Source organism: Homalodisca vitripennis, chromosome 3 (assembly GCF_021130785.1).
Source record: "Homalodisca vitripennis isolate AUS2020 chromosome 3, UT_GWSS_2.1, whole genome shotgun sequence".
NCBI lineage: Eukaryota > Metazoa > Arthropoda > Insecta > Hemiptera > Cicadellidae > Homalodisca > Homalodisca vitripennis.
Window position 1 is genome coordinate 132,842,925 of NC_060209.1, and position 14,263 is coordinate 132,857,187.

The window sequence follows — 14,263 nt, forward strand, 5'->3', positions numbered from 1 at the left end:
CCTGCAGGAACTTCCTCCTGGGGGATACTTCCGGTCTGGCAGCCTCCTCCACCAACTCCTCCTCCTGCAGCAGGAACGTGCCGCGGTGAATGGTGAAGCTTCGCCTCCTATCCGGTCCATCGTCGGCCGGCAGGATGTCGTCCATGGTGGCTCGGTAGGGCAGCACCAGCCCCGTCAGCTTCTGCGAGTACGGCACATCCCCGCGTTCAAGAGAGTCTCCGAACCTCTTCTCGACCGCTGTGGTGGTGATCTGTATCCATCTCGGAGATCGCGAACTGACTGAGTCCTGGAGGCTGGCGAGTTCACCCACCATAACGTGCGTGACGTGTGAGGCAAGGGCGGAACAGGAGAAACTTGTGTCACACCGGCGCGGCGGCTAACAGGACTCGCCGGGGGCACTCGCCCGACTCCTCTCGGCCTTTTAGATAACAAACTAACGCTATACTTGAAGTACCTTTAGTTCTACAATCAGCTTTCACGTTAAATTACAGAAGGTTTGTCTGCTGGAGCCACGTCTTTAGCACGATTCACGTAAAAACAATCGGTTCTCGAATAAATAAGCAAAGGTTTACATAAATAATTTAGGGTATACTTTCTTGAAAGTACCAGGCGATGGACACAGATTAAAAAGACTGGCTATACATGTAATAATAATGTTAAGATAAAAGTTAATGATTCGGATAATTTGAACAATAAATACTATTCACTTGTATTTAACACTTGTATATCCTACACAAAAATAGGGTATGCACAACCTACACAGCTTAACCTTACGATGTCTTCTGTCGAACTGAGACTTGACCACCACTACCGATGACCCCGGAACGGTGATCGAAGATACAGGCAGCATAGCAAATGCGGTAGCACCCGACAGGAGAATACCAATGTGCGTCAGTACTGTTACCGACGATAGATTCCTCCACACTTGACCTCTTTAGAGCCATCCAAGGTCGTTTCTATGGGAAACATGCATTTCTTGAATGATTAAATGTTACAAACTTTGATGGATAGTATGGAAAAATACTTTTCTCTAACATACAGTTGATTTTAATGGTACCTCGAACATTCCTGATAAGTGATGCCAATCTCTTCCAAATCCTTGGCAAAGCCTAGTTTTGTCTCTCTAAAGTCATGTGGTCTACTTCTTTGCAGAAATAACTTCATCTGGGACATTTCCGGTGCAAAGTCAACTAAGTTTATAAAAGCCTTCTTTCGGAGGCAAAGCTTAGCTTTGTCTCTCTGAGGTCATGTGGTCTACTTCCTTGCAGAAACCTCCTCTGGGACATTTCCGGTGTAAAGTCAACTAAGTTTATAAAAGCCTTCTTTCGGAGAATAAAGCTTTTCCTTATAATATAGTATCTTATATAGTATGAATATCAGGCAGAATTTCCAGGCATTTCTCGTATTAAAAATCCAAACAGCTTTCTTGAAATCGTTTTGTTGTCTTTGTCTGTGAGATAGCTTTTCATAAAAACCGTAAAGACCTTAAAACTGTAATACTACAATGATTTGCAGACCGTCCACCTATCTCTACTTCTACACATATTATGTGCGATGACTTTGATAGAAGTTCCACGATACTTTAAATCTTGCACATGCTAGTGGTACAGAGAAACAAACCTTTCATTGTTTTTCTCTGCTAGTAGGTTTCTCTTGGTCTAAGGAAGAACTCCATTGATGTTGGAGTTAATTCAGTCCGTCTGTCTGTCTGTCCATCTGTACGATAACTCCTTCGTTACATTATGTCGGATCCTACGATACTCCGTTGTATCAGTATATTTATGTAAATTTCAGTAATTCAACTCCAAAAAGAAAATCAACTCAAAAATGGAAATTTGCATCGGTTTACTGTAACCAATGTGAATTTTCGCATAATTTCGCTGTTTATTTTAATAATTTCAATAACAAAGCGTCTACTGGATTTGTGAATACAATATACCTTTCCAGGCATAAACGCAACAAATCGTAACAAATTTAGTTGAACTGTATTTAAATTAAATAGCAGTTTTTAACAACCTTACATCGCCACTTTGATCAATTTTGGGTGTCTGCTAGTAAAATAAAATAGCTTTTTGCATTAGATACTAATACTTATCTACATAAGTATTTTTTATCTTATCATCTGAATAGTTTTCAAATGTTCACCCAAACGTTTTATGTACATTTCAATGTTAATAGCTTTAGATCTACGTATTCAATTGGAAAGACTTTGAGGGTTTAATTTTATATTTGTTTCCATTGCATATGAAAACAGTTGTACTCAAAATGAAAACAACTATCCATGTTTGTGCTATTATTTAAGAAAAAGCAGAAGGTTTTAGTGTTAAAAGAAAACTGTTCAAAATGTTATTAAATTCGCTCTATTTCGAAATAGTAGAATTTTACCGAATATGTGTTTACCCAATCTTTACTTAGCCACTCATGGGCCCCGAGTAATTTAAGTTATTATCGACTTAAAGTAAATTAACTCCATGACAGCGAGCACAACCCCGTTATAACTATCTTCTAAAAGTGGTTCACTAAACCCCGATTTTGTCATTTCATCTGTTCCATCAGGGAAAAAAGTAGCAAGTCATTTCCACAGCCGCCATCTCTTACTCTCACTCAATATTGAAACGCCTTTGCTATAATTAACAGTATCTTATTAAAAAAAACCTACCCTTTTTATCAACAATATAGTTGTCTTTTAAAACGTTGGCTGTGGTAACTGTGGTTTTACTACGCAGAGCGTGGACTTCTGTAATATGAAGTTGAAAAACATTCTAGGGTGAAGTACTAAACCAAGGAGAATCCAATTATTTAATATTGACTTCACTGACTGCCGTCACTTAAAAACACTCACGGGTAACTTAAAAACTTCCTTTACCATACAATTATGGCACTCTCTGTTACGACAGTAGGTGATTTGCAAATTCTTTTTTCCTACTAAATTATACTATATTCAGTTATATCTCCACAATCGTTTCTAGGAGTTGATTGGAGAATTTTAACCGATTCAAACTCCAGTCTCCTTTAAGTGAGCAAAAGGAACAATAAATTACCGATCTTACATGGATATGAAAGGTTTGATCTACGCAGCTATTACATTTTTGTGAAGGTGACGTGTTTGTGTGTGGCCCCAGAGCTACTTTGTGAGAACACAGTTGTGGCTAGTTAGTTAAAACCACAAGCTATTGGCGAAGGACTTGGTGTTAAAACGCTATATAATATATGTATTTCGAAATGGAAGTTTGTTTCAATGATCTACGATTATTGCATATCTCTGCTATTTAGATCGAATAAGAAGTATAGAAGGAACGCAATAGGATCGAGTAGAGAAGGACGAAAATATTGATTGACAATAATCACCAGTCAATAAACAGGACACAAAGATAGTGAGTGCGGTATTTCACAAAGTAAGCGTAGCTCGCTAAGTAGGTCGCAGATCATCGCTGCTCGTTATCCCGCTTGATGTCTGCAAGTCCTGTTGTGTGCTGAAGTGCAAACTCATAACCCCCACAACCCAATGTCTAGCGGAGAAACGTTTAGTCGTGAAACAGACTCTGCTTGTGCATTCTCACGCCTTGTCTATTTAAATCGAATTCACTGCGGGAACGACTTGTTGCGGAAACTAGTTGTTAACAAGTTGGTGCTTTAGAATGGTTTTATGAGAATTAATAGTTTTCTGAACTAAGTCGTTGATGAAGAATAGAAAACTGTAGCTCTTAAATGTAAATTACTTTTCTTATTATCTTTATAACTTTTCACAAGTACTCAGTATCCACTGGTAAACATTTCCACAGGTGTTCTGAAGAAACTTAAAGCCCATATTTTTTTAAAAATTATCATCCTCGGTCAAGCCACACACAGCTTGGTTTTCTGAAAATTGATAAAGAATTTTTTTCAATTAAAAACAATAGATTTTCTGAAGTAAGACGTTGATGGAGAATAGAAAACTGTAACTCTTAAATGTAAAGTAATTTTCTTACTTTATTGATAACTTTTCACAAGTACTTAATATCCACTGGTAAACATTTCCACTAGTGCTCTAAAGAAACTTAAAGAATTTAATTTTTTTGCAGTTTTCATTGGTCATGAAAAAATTAACAATAATTTCGCTCGAGCCACCCACAGCTTGGGTTTTCTGTAAATCGACGAATACATTTATCCTAATCAATCTTAACTCCCGCTAGTTTTGGTTGAGGTCGAAAGGATTATTGTCTCAAAAGGGTTAAGATTCGGAATTTTAATATTTTCCTCCAATTATATTCTTCACAGCTTAGCATACTTAAAACCAATTGTGAGACATATTTGTAAAATATTTCACCTAGTATTAGCTAAACATATACGGACCATGAAAGCGGCGATTTTCAGCCTCTTTACCTATTTATCTGGTGGTGATTATTTGTGTGTCTTATGGTCAGTTTTAAGCCCACCAAACTAGAATACATATGTTCTGGGGAATAATAAAAAATACTGACACGTAATTTTAACCCTTTCGAAACTCTCCCATTTTTGAAATGACCCTCACCAACACCAAAACTAGCGCTTCTGACGATTGAATTCTTTCTATAAAAAGAAACAATTATAGATTAAAAAAAAACAGGTTATCTGCTTATACGGTGTAAATTCATTCTCGGCTCCTAGACCTTCAGTAGTTAACTACTTATATTTATTTCGTCGTAAATTTCTTACGTATATGCCAATTGAAATGAATAATTATGGTCGAGTAACTCTACCAAGTGCATGCTGCCATAAAGCTAAGAGATAAGCGAATATATGGCACGGCGCAGAACAAGTACAGGTACAGTCTGTGATAGATAGATGTAAGTGAGGCTCACGTACAACTGTACGGCGAGGCTGAGGGTCACACGTGCCTAGCCGTCCAGCGCCGCGGGTCGACCTCGTACCCGGCCAGAAATGCTTTCTCAAAAATGCTTAATAGCACTTTCTTAAGCGAAATAATCTTTGTTCTTAAATGAAATCTTTGTCCGTTTATCACGTATACTACCGTTTATACTATACTAATACAATATATACTTTACTAATATTGTTAAATATACAGAGTGTCCCACGAAGAGGTTTAAACGTTTGATTTTATATTATTCGCCCATTTATGCACCGAACATTTTCAAACTCTATACAATTAATAGAGTAGATGTTAAAATATTCTTTGAAAATTAAACACTCCTAACAAATTGTAGGAACAAAATGGTGACATATTAAAAATTTTACCATTTTGCTTCCTATAAAAAATCATTTGTTGAATTAACTGATTTGATTACTGCGTTGCAGTTTTAAAGAACAGCTGTTTAATAACGCTCATTGTTTGCAAACAGCAGTTTGATTGAAGAATATTCATTGTGCTATAAAAACATAACCTAACCTCCTATAGTTTGAATGATATTTCGCAAATCCTGTCAAGCGATTACTAAACGACAATCTTCATGGCCGTTGGATTGGTCGTGGAAATTATATTTTAGATTGGCCACCCCGGTCCCCAGACTTAACTCTGTGTGATTTCTTTCTATGGGGTTACTTAAAAGGACAAGTTTATACTTGTAGCTTCAATAATAATGTGGAATTAAAACATTCCATTGAAGAGTAACTTCTCCGGATACCGCAGAATTTCTTTGTAAGAGCTTACGATTCATTTGTTAAGCGCTGTTATCAGTGTGTCGCTGTGAATAGATTACAGTTCGAATAATTGTGGACTGTAACAGTATATTTGTTATTACTACGCTAAAATTTTGTTATTGAAATGCTTTAGTTCTCTAGAATATGACAATAAATAATTTTACAGAACCAAAACACGGTTTCTTTTACTGTTTTTATAGTATAGTTTTTCAAAAATGCCACCATTTTGTTTTAACAATTGCTAGAAAGCTGCAATTTTCACAGAATATGTTTAAAACCTATGTAATGAATTGTGTAGTGTTTGAAAATGTTCAGTGCATAAATGGGCAAGTTATTACTATGAGTTATTAAAATCAAACGTTCAAACATCTTCGTGAGACACCCGGTATTTTAACACTTGAGCTAAAATGGCTAAACATATAAGCTTTTTTAGTACAAAATAGGTTCACTTTACAGTAATGTGAACCCGATTATCTAGGTTACGACCATTTTTGTTCAAAATTATGATATGGAGTAAAACTAACATCCTTTGACTAACCAAGAGACGTAAACTAGATAGGTATTCAACCTTAAGTATATAGTTTACATTATATAAACAAAGACTTCGAGCTTTTAGGACAATATTGAGAATGAAGCGTCGTTTATCAATACTGATCAGTACTGAAGAGTGTGTAACATGTTCCTACACGCATGTTTCTGCATCAGGCACAACCTGTTCCGGCTCATAGTCTTGTCGTGGTCGCGGTGGTAGACGCATTTCTTTCGGCTATAAAAGGCATATAAGGTAATGGCGGCAAAACCTGCCTACAGATGATGGTACTTTCCCGGCGCGATGATCTACTGCAGTGTGCCGCGTTTTGGTTACTTGAGTAACAATCTCTCCCGTCATATTGAATTTAGCATTTCGCTAAAACATTCCGTATGAAAAATGTCTGACAATCCGAACCTGTAGTCAAGATTTCCAATAACTGTTCAATGGAGGCGAAATTGAAAATGTTGAAGACATGTTTTTAATTTGCTAATAATTTACAAAATAATTATTTCTTTTCATAAACTATCGCCAGCTACCTTTGTACCGTTATTTAGTTTTACTTCATATAGTACATATTTTCGCAACCCAGTTACTTGTTACTGGTTAGTATAACATAATTTAGTTCCAATTAACATTTAAAAAGCGCTTTATTCATAATTTTAACTCCTATAACTAAGAAAACAGGAGCATTCAGGATTTAAACTTAGCAATGGGCGCAAAAAGTATATACCTACCGGACACTATACCGGACCTATATTCATCCGATGTTCTTCGGGAACTTTGTAGCTGCTGAACCTCGCTACCGAAGCAACATCTCGCGCGCCTTGTCCAAAAGTAAAAATGTATATTTTCGTATTATAAGTTAGCCCTTTCATGCGAGACATCTAAATTTGAATGTAATGTAAAGTAAAATTATAACTTGTAAAATAACTTACCTTTAATGTATTTTATTTGCCAGATCAACTTGGATAATATTTGTGGCGATGTCCTTCTGACGAGACCACGTTGTCGTGATTATAAGTGGTTTCGATAAATGGCTAATAACGTCGCGATTTTGTTTTAGGCGAGTTGCAGTTCGCTCTTCGAGCTCACTTCTTGAGTTCAAGCCCAATTACTTCATGTTTTAGATTTCCAGTCTACTAATCTGGCCCTTTTCCGACTGCAGCTGCATTGTCGAGCCAAGAATGCTGACGCTCGCGTTTGTGAGACAAGTTCATCGTAAAGGGAAGTTACTTTTAAAGTTTTAATAATTATTAATTTCGGAGATACAATCCATAGAACATCGGAATATTTAGGCCCATCCCATGGTATCATATTTTAGTTCATTCATACTCTATTTGGCAGCAAAGTGGCAATACTTTATTTTATTTTACTAACTAGAAGTGGTGCTTTTATGTATATTTGCCAATATTAAACATATACGTAAACTTCGAATTTAGAGTATTCATTATAACACACACACACACACAACACACACACACACACACACACACACACACACACACACACACACACACACACACACACACACACACACACACACACACACACACACACACACACACACACATATAAAACATAAACAACAAAACCTGTTTGATGGGACAAGAACCTCGCCTTTCTTTTTAAGTATGGGCAGTACATCGGTAAGTTGTTGACTTGTGTATACAGAAAAAACTAAATTAAGACATTAAAATATAAAATAGCCTCACCTAAATACCATGCTACATTTTATTCCTTACGAAAGAAACAGCTGGAGCTGGAAACATGAGAACAGATGATTACACCGACATTGCCAGACATGGCTGAGTAAGGCTCGATCCACAAGTACACAGTACTAGGTCTGTTCTATATCCTAGAAGTCTGGAGTTCACATGTCGGAGTGGGGTAATGAGGTAAACGCCTGCACGTCTATCACGTTCACAAGTAGCGACCGACCGTATCTGACATAGGCACGTCCGCGCTTCATGGCTGACACGTTCATCACACGTGATCCTTCTGGTCAGTGTGATTGACTACATAACGCATCAATTGATCCAAGTTACTGGTCCAGGAGCCGGGAGCCAATTTGTGCATTACCTTGAAATCGATAGAAGGATTTCTATTTCTATTTCTAAGAAAGAAATGAATTGTTAGCCGCGCTAGTTTTTGGAGAGTTCGAAACTGAAGTACATTAAGAGGGTTAATATATTAAAAAATATATATTTCCGCACTTTATATGTTTTAGCTTGATGCAGCTAAACGTCAACCAACCGTCAAATATGGAAATAAATGTTACAACAGTGTCAGGCAACCGCATGCAGAACGATTATTTGGATGAAAGTAGCGGCTACCTCAGTCTCCTCGTCTAGATGTTTAACGGTTGGCAGCATTGATTGTACTCAAACGTTTACAATTCTTTGTAGTCCAAGCATAAATAACTGAGGAACTTGTTGCGATTAGTAACCGCTACGCATTGAGGGTTTCCTTGTAAACAGGAAATTTGTCCATTTCTTTTTGTTGTAAAAACGAGACAACAGCCCATAAAATAATAGAAAGTTACTCACGGAAGTGACTAATGTTTCATTGCCATAATAAAATTTCGTTTTTTTATTAATTGTATTGTATACAATTATTAATTGTATTCAATTACTTCGCTCATATATTGTATAAAATTTGTATAGAAAATACGTAACTTAATTATGGCTTAACTTTGTGTAACAGATATAAAAGCACATATTCAAAAATAATTTGAAAACTTGGTACGGAAGCATCTTTTAGTTCTTAAACCATTAATTTTTATTATCAGCCCCGAAAGGCTAAGTATATATTGATTAATACACACCCGGTAGGTGTCCGGTAGGTATATACTCTTTGCGCCCATTGCTAAGTTTAAATCCTGAATGCTCCTGTTTTCTTAGTTATAGGAGTTAAAATTATGAATAAAGCACTTTTTAAATGTTAATTGGAACTAAATTCGTACTCGTTATTGTTTATCTGTTCCGTAATATTAACCATACTTGTTTCCTCCCACTCGGTTTCGGAAACTCTCGAAGTGAGTCAGCGAGTTTGTTATCCGCAAACTCCACTGCAAATGGCAAATTCGATATCCTTTTAAAATTGCGTTTGTGATTCTAGAAGTAAAACATTTTACTTCTAAAATATCATTCCACTTATCTATACATACAGTACTAGTATGTCTTCTACTGATTCATTTTCATAAACAGCATATTTTAAGTCAGTCTCGGTAAACTTTATAGAATAAAAAAAGCTATGTAAAAATTAGTTTTTACCGTTTTCCTATAATTAGACAGCCTCCTTCGTCTATCCGTTAGCATATGACGTTACAAGAAACTGTGTTGAAAAGAGCTTTATTTTCCTCGTCCAGCTTACCTTTTCCTGAAAATTTTTAAGTGAACACAAATTTCATCATGATGTTTAATAAATTTTGAAAAGAAACCAGTCGTGCTCAAAATCTACTTATTTGTTTACCGTTTTTAGTCGCCGTAATTCCTTTTATACTCTTGGTTCGTTTTGGATCTATGGATACAATTTGTTTTAATTATGTGTCCTATGAAAGGCTTTATTATCTACTTTATGTTACTCCATGTTTACTTATCTACTCACAACTTCCCTGAAATGTTCTGAATGAGATATATGGTCCTTAGAATAGATTAATATGGCATCAAAACAATTTAGAGCGTAAGGAAACGTTATGTCCTCAAAGTTCTTTATCTAAGTAATCTGACAAGAGACATCACTACGTACGTAAACACCGAAAAAAACCTTTCAAAAATGTATGCTTTCCAAATGTGTTCTAAAAAGGTGAAGTCTCGGCTCTCTTTAGACATACGGCCTTTCAATAAACTCTTATTAAGATAAATGATCAAAAAATACTTAGCACCGACATTGCGCAGGGTTAGAGATGTCGGAGTTACATTCCGGACGTTAAGCGTAGCGACAATTTATCTTTCAATGGTTAGAAATCTTGGTTTAATTCTCAGTTTAGACCTAAAATGTTTGAAGCTATGTCTATGCCTCAATACAACTGTTTACTTTATGATTAATTGAAAGTTACTTAAATTTAAATTTCCACTTATAAGAATGAATTACGCTTGGTATTTCAATTTAAATATTATAATACAATACAACTGTAGATGAAAAACAATCAAATACTTCAATTAAACACTTTATTCTTGTTATCCGGTTTCTTCACCTATTTTTTTCTGACATTCATGTTAATCAATATTAAATTTATTTCTCTGCCTTACTTTATATACGATAAAAATCCTTCTAAGAATGAAATATAATCGTTATTACATCACCACTTACCCCTGGAAATCCCCTAATGCGCACTTTTGTTAAAAAGATAAAGATAGAGAACGTAATTTCATTGCGGACGCGACGCACAGCTTGTTGCCGAGGTGGTTTTTGCTACTGATGTTGACTGAAGAGGCGCACAGCTTTGCTTTGAGAGACGTACTGACTGGATTCCTCTCCTGTCTTCTTTGCTTTCGAACAACGTGTTTTAAAAGGAAAAAACGTTTCTATTGAAGAAGGTTTAATCGGTATTTAATTGGTTTCTCCGCCTCAGTGCGTGCTCAGAATACAGCACAATCCAGTTTCGATGTACAAATTGAAGACATGTCAATGAAACAGACAAGGTAATACATTTCAAATAAAAATTGATGGAACTCACCGCTCTCTGTTTTGCGTTTAGCTTTGGAACCGTAGACTCTGGAACCTTCTTTGGGGCCTCCTGCAAAGAAAAAAACATTATAGGCATTAGAGAGCATTTAGAATATACACTTTAATGTCTCGTATTATTCCATTATGCTCTTTAAAGATATTGGTTCATCGTCAAGAATCGTATGTCTGAAATATTATTTTGTATTTTAAATTTTATCAAGTTGAAGGATTATTATATATATATATATATATATATACAAAGCTACTTTCACATAACAGATACTTTTAGGTCATGTATAAACTATCAACTGAAACGCGTTGAATAGATTTCATATAGAATACCCACATTGACTTATTGTAGATCTCATGTTAGAATTAAGCATTTTGGCTGGAAAAGTCATAAATTTACTAAAACAAAGCCATATTTTAACCTTTTAACCACCTTTTAACCTTTTTAACCAAAACCAAATGAGAATAATGACAAAAATACATAAGATCTCCCAACATGTTTATTATCTGCCAAAAGCAAGTTTATTATAAAGCCACCACGCGTAACAAGCACTGCCATTTCTACTAATTTCAGTTTATGATGTTGTCCAGCCGGTTAATGATCGCGGTAACCTACTCCCAAATCTGAGTTGAGCTCTTACGTTCTTTATATAGGTTTATAAGAAGTTTATTGTGCCCTATATATACGGTATGCCATACACAGATATCAAGTTATAAAGTACAGCCAGACTACGAATTGCTCTTGTGATCTCTACAATATATTTCCACAGATTGTCACGCCATATCCATGTATAAACGAGATCCCAGCTTAGGAATTTAGAAACGTGACTAATGAACAATATTACTGCATAGAGAAGGTACTAAGAACAGTTTACTAACCCAGTTACTCAATGTGTGTAAGGGTTCTAGATCTTCTCTTTGGGTTCCAAACACTGGAAAATAAATGATGTTGTCTTGACCATTTCATCACCAAAATATATGTGTTCTTCACTATCGTAAGCAACCTTTCACAGTTTGACAAAATATATCTGTTACGTTTATTGATCTCTTAAAAACATTTAGCTAGTTTCGACTCTAAGAAATTGGATCACAATGGCATTTCTCTCTCAATTATTTATGTATTATTAATGAACCAAAGGGATCATTGAACTAATTTACTTTAGTCTCCTCTGCTTAAAAGCACTGCCATGATTGGAGCGAATTGTTTAACAAAATCCTTAATAAACCTTGTCTGAAGAACAGGAGGTGGTGATATTCGAGATCTAATGTAAATTAAATCTCACAAATATTATTTTTAGGAAATATGTTTTAAGTTTCGTCCAAGTTCGATGTCTACAAAGCTTACTATTGGCTACAAGTTTGTCTCTGTAAGTTTCAACTTTATAAATAGTTAAAATGCGCTTAAGCACGTAGTTTGTTTGGAGTTCTGTTGGCATTCCATAGAACCAATAAACCTTTCACAACTACATAATTAATGTAAACTTGTTAAATAAATCACCCCAAAACACATTCTAGTAAAACCCATCGAAACTAGTCAGAAGGAGAGGTTTTACTGTGCACTTTTGAAGAGAATACTTTTAAAACAAGACCTGTGGAGTATCCACACACAATTCATACACACTTTCACTAGCACTTTCACATGTCTAAAGCACAAGCAAAAACAGTTATACTAGGGGACTCAATGCATATTTCTATTTGGGACCCAAACATACTTGTGCATGAACAATTTCATCAATACTGCAATGGAAATATTGCTTTAGGAAGCTATAAACGTAACTAATTATCAATACAAAAGCACCAATCTGAAGACATTAAGTGGGCTATTCCCAATTTCAAGAGAGTGAATTGATGGGCATATTAATTCGACATCGGTCTACGATCTAGACACTGGCAGGCTCCATAGTAAATTATAGGGAATAATAATACTTGGTTTTTTATTCTCTTTGAAGTCTTAAGGTTCAGTCTAACGTTTGGTTGTACTTACGGCTATAAATGTTTCAGTTCCATAAGAAAAATATCAACCTTGGATATGTTTACGACCTTATGGGAGTTGTCCCATTTAAAATATATAATTAATATGGATTAAAACGCTTTTTATATATTTTACATTGTTATCGGTTTTGGCTGTTCAGATAGATTTTATAATTTTTTAACTTTTAATGCATTTTAATTATGTATTTAAGATTAGTAGACTCCCATAATTCTACGAACAACATGGGCGTAACGCATGATGTTTAACGTCGTTCTTATGGCGTAAAAGTCATTTTCCTACAGGTAAGTATGTCCTAAAACCATTAGCTTTCCGGCTATCTATCTGTCTGTATGTACTTATAAAAAATACATCTTTTGAACCAGTTAAAAACAAGTTGTGAAACGAGAATTGTATTAAGCTTTGGTACACATTTTTGAAAATAACATATTAAAAAATCCTTTTACTCGTTTCAAAATGGCGGACGTTATTCAATGTTGACTTATGATGAATATTGATGGAATATTTTAAATGTCCGCCATTTTCATACAGGTACAAGGATTTTGTTAATATTTTATTTTCGAAAAGGTCTTTACAAAGGTTAATACAATTCTCAAGTTTCATAACTGTATACTAATTGGTTCAAAAGATATAATTTTTGGTGAAAAACACATACAGACAGATAGACGGAAAACTAGTTTTAGGACATTATACTTCGTATTACGTTTTGCTCATTTTTTATGTGTAGAACACAATCCCAAAGTAATGGATCACTTTTACTGAACACCATGTATAGTACTAGTCATCTGTAGACAGTACAGAATTTTTCACTTCTCCCATTTTCTACTCGTACACGTGCCCCGTACAGAAGGCCTCAATAGTTTATACGAAGTCCCTGGGTCATTTACACCTAGCTCCATGCCTCGGGTCGAACATTACAAGCAATCTGTTGGCACTGAACCGGTACCTCCGCCAACAACACCCGGTATTTAGGCTCTCTGAACTTTATTCTAATTGGTCTGCCAGACTGGTTCCGCGTCATATGTAAATGTTGCTGATGCTCTCCAGGGTGGTGAAGCCTTCATCATCAATCTGCCGTCCGTCCGTGCAGGCTTATATTACGAAAACTTATACTTTTCTTACGCGTTTATCAATGGAGAACCGTTTTAAATATCGTAACAATTTGGTTGCAAATTGAAATATTAAATTTCGACTAAAACCCAGATCCGGTTCCAATGTTTCAGTAATCGCTCACTTAATATTAAATTATTCAGATGTTTGTATAGTTACCCATCAGAATAAAATATTATCATCCTGAACCAGAAGTTGGTGAAACGCATAATTAACATAATAATCCTGTATTTTTAAGATTTTGCATATACAAAAAGGGCACATATAGGTTTATTAAATAATGTAATTAAGTCTTAATATCGTGTTAATTGTTAATTATGTTAATTGTTAATTATTAA

General features: G+C 35.4%; 1 protein-coding gene across 3 annotated transcripts in view; it reads right to left on the minus strand.

The window, feature by feature from the left end:
* Positions 1-14,263, minus strand: part of LOC124357529 (proton channel OtopLc-like) — a 121,387-nt gene that overhangs the window by 83,996 nt on the left and 23,128 nt on the right. For 2 of the 3 annotated variants that reach the window (XM_046809412.1, XM_046809411.1), the window contains exon 2: positions 10,827-10,886. In XM_046809412.1, the coding sequence (XP_046665368.1) occupies positions 10,827-10,886 (60 nt within the window). Of the gene's footprint in view, positions 1-10,459; positions 10,619-10,826; positions 10,887-14,263 lie in introns of those variants that run through there. The other variant, XM_046809413.1, reaches the window with a different exon arrangement.